The sequence below is a fragment of the Cygnus olor genome, chromosome 13 (genome assembly GCF_009769625.2).
Source record: "Cygnus olor isolate bCygOlo1 chromosome 13, bCygOlo1.pri.v2, whole genome shotgun sequence".
Classification (NCBI taxonomy): domain Eukaryota; kingdom Metazoa; phylum Chordata; class Aves; order Anseriformes; family Anatidae; genus Cygnus; species Cygnus olor.
In genome coordinates, this window is record NC_049181.1 from 2,024,773 (window position 1) to 2,034,603 (window position 9,831).

The following is a 9,831-nucleotide window of genomic DNA, read 5'->3' on the forward strand; positions in this document are numbered from 1 at the left end:
TGGTACTGACCGGGGGACACACGTTTAATAGAAGACATCGCACCGGGGCGCTGAGTTAGATTCTGGGTGTGAGATAAAATGCGCAGGCTCCTGGAATTTCACGTTTCTGAGCTGCGAAACAACCTTATGCAAAGCACGAGGTTTCTGCATTGCAGACATTTTTCTTCCTATTAAATACACGATGCAGTTGGTCATCAACGCGAAGAGACTTCACATAAAGGGCAGCTTCGAGAGGAAAATCTGAAGTGTCCTTGAAAAACTTGCAGAGAATAGCTGCAGCAACCGAAATAAGATTAGGTAAAACCCCTATTGAAGCCCAGTCTGTACTGCCTAGTCCAGCTGCCGTTTCCCAGAACAAGCCTGCGCTCACGGAAGCCACTTTCTGCACACACATCACCGTGCTAGGGGAAGCTGAGTCCAGGAAAACATTTTGCAAGTAATACATTTTTGAAGAAGAGAACTATAAACAAAAGGTAGGTAAGGATGCACTTGAACAAGTGCTACGAACGTTTCAACATCGTGACACAAAACGATTTCGTACTGCGAAGGTTTGCTGTCCGTACAGCAGCGCCTGCTCTTCTGCGCTGCTTCTAGGAGGTAGGAACCCCTTTAAATCATAACCAATGGGCACGGGAACGTAAAGGAGCCGACACCCTTCGGAATTTCTAGCATTGGCAGAGCCTAAGGCGTACGGGACAACAGCGGTATCTCGTTTTCACTTGAGTAAGCAACACTTTACAAGGTAAGCCTTCACCTGAAAGAAGCTCCCGAGGGGCGTAAGCCGGCGCGCTTCAAATGAGATCGCCTATTCCCCTTTCAGCTGCTGAGGGTCTGCCCCGTAAAGTCGCTTCTGTTTACACCACCGCAGACAGGGGCGCAAGCACTGAGCGCTTTTAGCTGCAGAGGTTCCTTCAGCCTGAGCTCCTGTCCTCCTGCACCTCCTCGGGACTCTGGTAGCTTTCCAGCAGCACGCTTGCAGCACAAGCAACAAACCACAATCAGCTTTTGAGGAGTCTTTTTTATTAAGATAAATCCAGCAAAATTCCTAACAGTGGGTACATACAACCAACCTGCCCTTTTAAAAGAAATGTTTGTATTTCATTTAAAAACGTGATTACACTTTTATTTATTTTTTTTTTCAAAACTGACAAAATAAAATTACATTTGGGAAACAACAGATTTCCAGCTCTTAGGTTTTTCATGAAAATAGCTCACCTTCTTTATAAAAGCAACCCACAGAACCACTGGAATGTTTAACACAGTTATCTGTTTTGAGACCTCCCCACTTTAAGAAACCATACAACACATACAAGGGTAAAATTAAAATCTGAAGTCTGTAAGCATGACTTACACAAAAAGGGACACACTGACAGAAGTCAAAAGCTACCACCACTTATTCTTTCCATGTACCATACAAACTATTACAATCACAAAATTTAAAAACAATGATTTTTTTTTTGTCGTTTTGCTTTGTTTGTTAGGGATTTAATTCCCAAGTAACCGAGATGAAGATGTTCCATAATTAAATTCATGCTAAAAAAACCTGCATTTATAAAATAGTTGATAAAAATATTCCTCTCTGTTAACAATACAGCATGGAGGTACGGATACCAAATGATGGAGATATAGGGCAGGGTTAACATTACTCGGACTTGGCTTCCTTATCATCAGATGCTTCAGCAGCTGGTGCCTATAAAAGTGTTTGGGAAGAATAAAAATATTATTTGTAATGCTAATCGGATTCCGTTCTAACAAGCATCAAAGAGAGACTAGTTTGTTAGTACACACACGGACAACACTTTGGGTAGGTAGACAAGAATGCACGGCTACTACCGAAAATATCAACACAACACCACGTTGGCTGATAATTCTAAAAATTAAAAGGCAGAAGGGCATCATTTGGTGATGGAATTAATACTGGAGCGTTAAGAGAATCCAAAGAGGCAGGAATTTGGAACATATTTAAGATAAGGATCAGTCATACGCTAGGGAAAGTTCACGTCCTCATCTCCGTAAGTCACAAGGAAGCGTAAGAATTACACACAAAATCACGGTACTTGTACAAACTTCAGGGAAGGTGGTCCTCACCTGATCTCTATCAAAATGTCTGCTCTTAGTCAACACGTTAAAATTGCAAAGCTCCTATCAAAGATCTTGTCAAGTACAACAGCCCCACACTAATTTTGAGCAGAGAAGACTGTGAATTAGTTTGAAGAATGAAAGACTGAACAACCCATTGACTGCGCAGCGATACTCCACAGACACACGAAGAGATCACTGCCAATCGAAAGCGACAGAGTACACAACAGGCTATTCCGCGCCTACAGGTAGCAAACGTTGCACTTCTACTATCAGCAAGAAAATTTCTAGGAAAAAGCCATCGGGAGCCGACTGAAGCTTGCAGCTAGTCCTAGCACACGGCAGCTTAGATAAGTAGCCGAGACAGTAAGAACCTGTAAGAAAGAGGCTTGCAGATCAAGAGACAAGACCACGTTTGTTCTGCGGAACTCTTGCTGAATTGTTCTGACGCGAAGAATTGTTTTAAAGGATTGTGTAAAACTTAAAACCAGATTTCTGGCACAGTACCAACCCGTGCTGAGCAGAAGAGGCAATCCAGCAGTCCAGAGAGGATAGGCAAAGGCAGCTCAGGGTCGGACCGCAATCCTTCTGAGCTCTATTGTTCCCCAACCGTTCTGCATTGCTCTTGTGCCAACACAGAGCGGGACACTAGGGTAGCACAGACCACCTGTGGAAGGGCTCTGCCACAGAGCAGGACTGAGTTGGAAGGAGAACGCTATTCTTTCAGGCTCTCCCTGGGAGTCGCCCCGTGCAGACACTGCAGCTGGTCTGTCTTAACAGGACGGCAGTGAAACACACCACCTTCCGACAGGGAGGCCCCAATCATTAGATCCTGCAGACGCATTAGCAATACATCTGTGTTTATTCCCATGTTTACTGTAGCTAAGGTACCTCGTTAGTTTTGGTATCTCCATTTTCAGAGTGGTTTTCTTCTTTAGCATCCTCTTGCTTAGTTTCGTCTTTGCCTTTGGCTCCTTTCTTCCCTTTTGTTGCTGCCTTTTTGTCCTCCTTTTTATCATTTGCTGCCTTTTCTTTCTGTTAAGAAAACAGACCACGATACGGTAAATGCTGATTTCCACCCCGTACGTCTGCATTCGCACATTCTCAGCTCCAAAGATGAGATGAAAGTTTCTAGGGAGAAGCGTTTCCCTTCTGCTCTGCCCCGAATGTGCTACTGGGAAACGCGTAATATAAAAGCAGTCGTGGCTGGGGTTAAAAGAATTCCTATTTTAAATAGGCATTCAATTAAATTAGCTAAAAAATGTTGGAGTTGAACTGGCCTGTATTTCTGCTGCGCTGCTGAAAGGCATACCAAAGAACAAAAAGAACATGTGCAACTAGTGGGGACGCCAGAATACTTCAGATGTGCCATTGAGGCCTATTTAGAAAACCATAACGAAGCTGCAGTCAAAGGACTTTCCCCCTTGCCTGCCCGAAATTCTCTTTGCTATCACAAACCGTTTGTGCGATGCTCAAGTTGGGGGCCCAACGGCACCACCTCAGGAACAACGGGCACTTTGCAGTTACTGATTAACCGCAGCTTCTTGCCAGGACGATCAGGCTAAATCAAAACAAAAATTGGTGCCGCAGCTTCTGCAGTAACAGTTTCCCACACGGCAAGGTCCGAGCCTGACCCCAGACCGGTAACAAGCAAAACTCTTACGAGTTTGGCTTCCGAGGACCTGCCTCTCGCTGCCAGTAACCGCGCTAAGCAAAGCGGCTTAGCTCCTTGGTTAACGCGGTTACAGCAACGGAACGGTAACTCTCTGCAGAACGACTACCTAAAGCGAAGATCAACAGATAATTATTTAATATGTATGTTTATCTACTCAGCAGATGGGGTTGTCTTAGCGGCTCTAAGTTCTAAAACGTACGCGTGCTCAGTTCAGCCCCCACCTTATCGGTGCACAAAATTAATTCGCATTAAAATGAGTTTGCTAAGGGCAAATACAGACACGGCAAGGGGCAGTCAGCTGCTTATTCAATAACGCTGACGATTAAAAACTCACCAAAATTAACACGGAGTCGTGCAGTAACGCAGAAGGCTCAGACGGGAGGCTCGCAGCCCCACGTGGGGCTGGGTCTCTCTCCTCTCCAGCCTCCCACTCCCCGCTCTGACCTCCCCGAGGCACTCGGCCCGCCTGGGACACCGCCGCGGCAGTGCCGGCAGTCCCTTTCCCCGCGCTGTGCCCGCTCTCCCCCAGCCTCTCCTCCTTCCTGGGGACTGACTTCCGAGAGAGACGCGGTGCCTCTTTGTGAGAGCGTCACCAAACGGAGGGGGAAGGAGCCGCCTGCCTCCACTCTTTCTCAGCAGAGCTTCCTTCGAAGCGCGCAGAAGCGGCCCGCTGTGAAGGGCTCCTCCAGCAGCACCACGACCTCCAGACCCAGGAGTGCAGGTGTGTAAGTCACCAGCCCTCCCAACATAAGCCACGAAGGATCTTCAAGGGCTTGGGGTTGTTCGAAGAGGGGAATCTTTTCCCTCACCCCATTAAACAAACGCCACTTTTTTACCCTTTTGTTGGCAGAGCCTCTCTCTTAAGGAAAGACTTGAGAAGAATCCTCGGAAACTGGCTTCCATGGCAGGGCTCCGCACCGAGACACAGCGTCTCACAGAGCACAGCTGCGACTGAGGACCCTGGGATCCTGCAGTTCCTGTTACACCCCCTTTTGCGTAGTATTGATCCCAGGTCACCTAACTTCAGAGAGCCAAAAATGCGCCTCCAATACCCCAGCTTCAAACTCCTTCCCACTGCGGGCACGACGACTCCCGGCAGCCCCCAGCAGACCAGGAGCTTTTACAGTCGCTGTCCTTAAAGTTCAAAAGCTTATTTTTGCAACTTTAAAACTCCCTTAACGCAGCTTTCGCGTGCGTAAACCTTTAGATGCTGCCATTAAAACATAAAAAGGCAAACTGGAAAAGAACACCAACAGCCTGCTCCACAGGCAACTGCGCACCGAGCCCCGCGCGGGTCACCGGCAGAGGCCGAAGGCAGGGCTTGGAGAGCCGGCGGCCGGCTCTGTGCCCCTGGGGCTGCCGGAGCAAGTCCCAGCAGAGGCTCTCCTCCAGGGGACCAGCCACTAGAGGGAGACCCGCTCCCAGTGTGCCAGCAGCTCCCGCCGCAGGAATGCCGAGCTGCGGGGCTCCTCGCTTCCCCGCCGCTCTGGCATGGGACCTAGAGACGGGGCTGCGCGGCCAGATGTGAAAAACTTGCTGTGGATGCCGCCGCTGTGGCGAGATGGCTGAGATGTGGGGTCCCAGAACGACACGTGGGGTTCTTTCTCGTCTGTGTCTCGCGCCACCTTTGCTTCTCCCTGCACACAGCTCAGCCTGGAGGCAGTTCCCATCCTCTGGAAGTCCCTGGCGCCACGTGCAGCTGCGAGGCCGTTTACGTGCACGCACACCAACGGGCTCCTGGTTCGCAGCCCCTCGTCCCCTCCTGTAACTGGAACAACCCTCGCACCTCTGCTCTGCCCACACAACCATCCAAAACCATGAGGGAAAACGTACAATGGGAACAGGCTGAAAGGAAGATTTGTTTCCTTTCCCAGTAGCAAACTGAGTATTTAGAGAGAGATCAAAAAAACCAACACCAAAACCCACCACAAACTGTGACCACTGGGAACGTTTGTGTCGGGAAGGGGGTACAGGGAAACACCTCACGGAGTGCAGAACTGCCCCCTTTTATGTCTCAAGCTGTTGCTCCTAAGCGCCAAGGGAACTTTAAATAGGTTTTTCTTTAACTCTCCTGTCAGACATGCCAGTATCTTTGACATTTCCCAAAATATCCAGCTTAAGGGAACGAGCGTGCAGAACTTTACCTCCAGCGATTGTAATTCGATAAACTGATAACTAACTGAAAGAAGTGCCTTTGAAAGAAAACATTCTAAGAAACTGTAATTAAAAGCACAATTTTCAATGCCTTCTCTAATTGAATCTCTGATCTCTATTCAAAGCGTCGTTTTCCCGACAATACATTGTATGAAATTACAGAAGGGCCTTGCAAGGCAGCAGTGAAGCCTCCCCACAACTGATTTAAGACCTGGTCGGTGTCAGTAGGAGTTGGATACCATTATCTTTACATCTTTCACATTGTTTTAACTCGCATAAGCCGATCTGGAATCTTTAAAGAAAACTACGAAAACCCCAAATGATTAGCTGTGGACTTTCCTTCCCTGTAAACACCTTGAAAAAGAGAAGTGTAACTTCAAGTTATCTGGAACACTTACCTTAGGTGCTGCCTTTTTGGGCTTTGGCTCCGGTTTAGGCGGAGCAGGTTTCTGTACAAAACACATGCAAGAAACACAGAGTCAGATGAACCCCGTAAACGTTTTAGCACGACATCGGTAACTTTTGAAAACTCTTCAAAATATATTGAGCTGACAGCCTCGGTCAGTAGTAGTAAGGGCACCGTCAGGGACAGATCAGTCTGTTTTGTTGTCCAAACCCACATTTCCTCATGTGTGTTACAGGGGCTATGCACAGATGCTGGCTAGTAGGAGTAACTGGATCACTGCTCGGTCTGATGTTACTGTCTGCTGTGAGGGCAAGCATCTGCCAAAAATGAAATGTATTAACGTTTGGCCGTAACTGTATAAATGAACACACATCTTAGATTTCACTAAATTAAGTACTTTCTTTTCTAAACAGCAACCATTATCTCCTTGGCATTTCCAAGACAGCTTTAAAAGGGGCTGGGCGCACCAACGGTCAGTAGAAAAGGGTGCCAAGAGCCTCTGTAAGTCTGTGAGTGACTCCGGGCTGAATCCTACCACGTGACACAGATTTACACCCTTAGGTCTCAGTTTACCCAACAGTTGGGCCATCAAAATCAATGGGAAAATTACAAGTGGAAGGAAAGCGCAGGTAATTTATACGGCTACGAGCAGGCAGCTGTAAGGAGAAGGCCTACAGAGAACAAATGTTTTGTGAAATCAATACTCCTTGACTCCAGACACCTAACTCACGCGTCCAGATTGTGTGTTCACTAACACGGAGGAACGAGATGCCTTGCGTAACTCACACGAGGTGTCTGAAAGTGAGCCTGTAACGTGTTGGCGCTCAAGACTTGGAAACATAAAGTAGAAATTTCACTCTTACATATTGCAATAGTCTAACCAGGCCTCTCACAGTACCAGTGGAAAAAAAAAGTCGTTCCTCTGTAGCTGTCCCCCAGAACTTAACATACCGTGAAGTGTAATATCAAAAGAGTACATAAAGATACTTACAGCGGATAGTCTAGCTGACCTTCTCTTTGGCTGCGTAAAGAAAGATGTGTCACTAGAGTTCAGAGCATGTAACACCAGAACAGTATCCCAGAATAACCCGGTGTACAGACCCCGCCACGAAGCCCCCTACGAGTCGTAGGATTTATGAAATTACAGCCAGGGTGGCGAGGACTTCCTAAAAGCGCGGCTTTGTTCAATAGTTCTCACTCTGTGCAGCCGCCCCTTTACCCGCTGAGGCGCGAAATGGCGAAGTCTCCCTCCTTCCCCACGCGGTGCCATTACGGGCTGGCCGCTGCGAGGGTGCGGGACCAGGGAGGGCACGTTCCCTCCGAAACCGAGGGGCTGTGGCACGGCCGCTGCCGCAGGGATCTGGCTTCTGGAGCAGCCCCGCTCAGCGAGGCGCTGCGGGAAGGCGCCTGGCAGGCCCTGGGGATGGAGGCCCCGGGGATGGAGGCCCAGAGGATGGAGGCCCCGGGGATGGAGGCCCCGGGGATGGAGGCCCCGGGGATGGAGGCCCAGAGGATGGAGGCCCCGGGGATGGAGGCCCCGGGGATGGAGGGCTCAGCAGCTGCGAGGCCCAAGCAACTTTCTAACGGGTTCCTCCGGTGAGAGGCCACCGGGCAGGGCCAGCCTCCAGGCGGGCAGCGCCAGGCTCAGCCCAGGGACCCGACCCCACAGCCCCGAGCGGCCGCGGCCACGTGCGAGGCTGGGGGCTCCGCGACTCCTGTGGGACGCCCTGAGGGCAGCGGGGCTGCAGAAGCAGGTCCTACCTCCTCCTTTGCCTCGCCTTCAGCTGGAGCGTGCACGGGACGCGAGAGAGAGAGAGAGGGGGGGGGGTGAGGTGCGCGTCGGGTGGGAGCCGGGGGCCCCCAGGGCGAGGGGGCGGGGGCGGCGGGCAGCGCCTGCCTACAACTCCCGGCATGCCTCGGGGGGCCGCCGAGGCGACGTCACGGCGCCGCGGCGTGCCGCGTTTGAAAAGTTCCCGCCAAATTACCTGCCACCGCAAGGTCGGGGCCGGCCGCGCGCAAGGACAATGCCCCCCCCCCTCCCCCCCCCCCCTCACCGCCCCCCCCCCTCCTCCCCGCGCCCGCCCGGCCCCCGGCACGGCCGCGCCTCGCCAACGCCTCGCGGGGCCGGGCCGGGCCGGGGGCAGCGGGAGCCCCCCCGGGGGGCCGTGAGGGGAGCCGGGGGGCCGCGGGGAGCGGCGGGGGGAGCGCGGCGGGCGGGCGGGCGTTGGGTCGGCCGGGTATGGTGGCGGCCGCGCTCGGCGCTTCCCTTCGAGGCCAGTTTCAAATTCTGCGCCGCCTAATGGCCCCAAATTACCATTGCACAACCATCTGGTATGACAAGAAGTGGGAGAGGAGGAGAGAGGGAGAGAGAGGAGAGAAAAAAAAAAAAAAAAAAAAAAAGAAGAAGAAGGAGAACAAAGGCAAACGCAGCGCCCGCAGGCACCGCTTGCACCCCGCGGCCGCCCGCCGGGGCCCGGCCCCGCTCCGCTCCGCTCCGCTCCCCGCCGCCCGCCCGGCCCCGCCGCCGCCCGCCCGCCTCCGCCACACGGCAGCGGCGGCGCCGCGGCCGGCCGCGATCCAGCATGGAGCCGCCGCGCTGCCCTCCCCCGGCGGCCCGCGGCCGGCCGCGGGGCTCCCCCCCCCCCTCGCCCCCGCAACCCGGCCCCGAGCCGGGACGAGGCCGGCGGCGGGGAAACGCCGGGAGGCGGCGGCGGGGCTCCCCGGCAGCGCTCCCCCCGGCCGTGCCCCGGCGCGGCTCCCCCGGCACTTACCTTTCTTTTGGGCATAGTTGCGCCTTAATAGTTGGCGGGGAGCGGGCGGACGGAGGCGGCTCCGGGCAAGCAACGCGCCCGGCGGAAAATAATAAGAATAAAAAACGTTAAAAAAAAAATAATAATAATAATTAAAAAAAAAAAAACAAAAACTGTTGGGAGCCCGCTGCGGAATTGGCCCCCCTCCGGGAAAAAAAAAAAAAAAAAAAAAAAAGGGGGGGGAAGGAAAAAAAAAAAAAAAGCAAGGCGCGCGAGGGCCCAAGAGTTAATTGCAGCAGAAACTGAACAAAAAAAAATCCCCCCCTCTTTATTGCAAACAGTAAAATACACCAACACGCAACCAAACTGCATGAATGGGGAGCGCCAGATGGGCCCAGCCGCCGAGTGACGGCCGCGCCGGCCAATGGGCGCGCGGGACGCGGCCCGGGGGGCGGGCCGGGGGCGGGGGGCGGCGCCGCGGCCGTAGCGCGAGAGGCGCTGGCAGCCGGGGGCCGGCGGCGCTACGCAGTGCGCGCGGCCCGGCCGCCCTCGGGCGCGCGGGGAAGGCGGGCGGCAGCGCCGGCGGGCCGGGCCCGGGGGGAGCGGGGCGAGCTGAGGGCGTCGTGCGGGGGCGGCCACGGCTCCGGCCCCGGCTGCTCGGCGCCCTCGGCCTCCCCCGCTGCCCTCCGCCCGCCCCGCGTCCCCCCCGCGGGCTGGGGAAGAAACTTCCCCGAAAGTTGGCGCAGGCCGCAGGACGACAACATGGC

General features: G+C 53.2%; 1 protein-coding gene across 1 annotated transcript; it reads right to left on the reverse strand.

The window, feature by feature from the left end:
• Positions 1-1,003: 1,003 nt before the first annotated feature.
• HMGN5 (high mobility group nucleosome binding domain 5) lies at positions 1,004-9,431 on the reverse strand. Its single transcript, XM_040571855.1, has 6 exons — positions 9,086-9,431; positions 8,076-8,105; positions 7,306-7,335; positions 6,307-6,357; positions 2,971-3,114; positions 1,004-1,690 (listed from the first exon to the last, which is right to left on the reverse strand). Exons 1-6 carry the CDS (start codon positions 9,098-9,100, stop codon positions 1,643-1,645), a joined length of 318 nt encoding a protein of 105 aa, XP_040427789.1. The 5' UTR covers positions 9,101-9,431; the 3' UTR covers positions 1,004-1,642.
• Between the last annotated feature and the right edge of the window lie 400 nt (positions 9,432-9,831).

What these genes read in the sequence shown, in the direction of transcription:
- HMGN5 (XM_040571855.1), bottom strand. An exon ending in GGTCAGCTAGACTATCCGCT is followed by an intron (nt 6,358 to 7,305) that starts GTAAGTATCTTT and finishes TGTTTTGTACAG; the next exon opens with AAACCTGCTCCGCCTAAACC. An exon ending in GAGATACCAAAACTAACGAG is followed by an intron (nt 1,691 to 2,970) that starts GTACCTTAGCTA and finishes ACACTTTTATAG; the next exon opens with GCACCAGCTGCTGAAGCATC.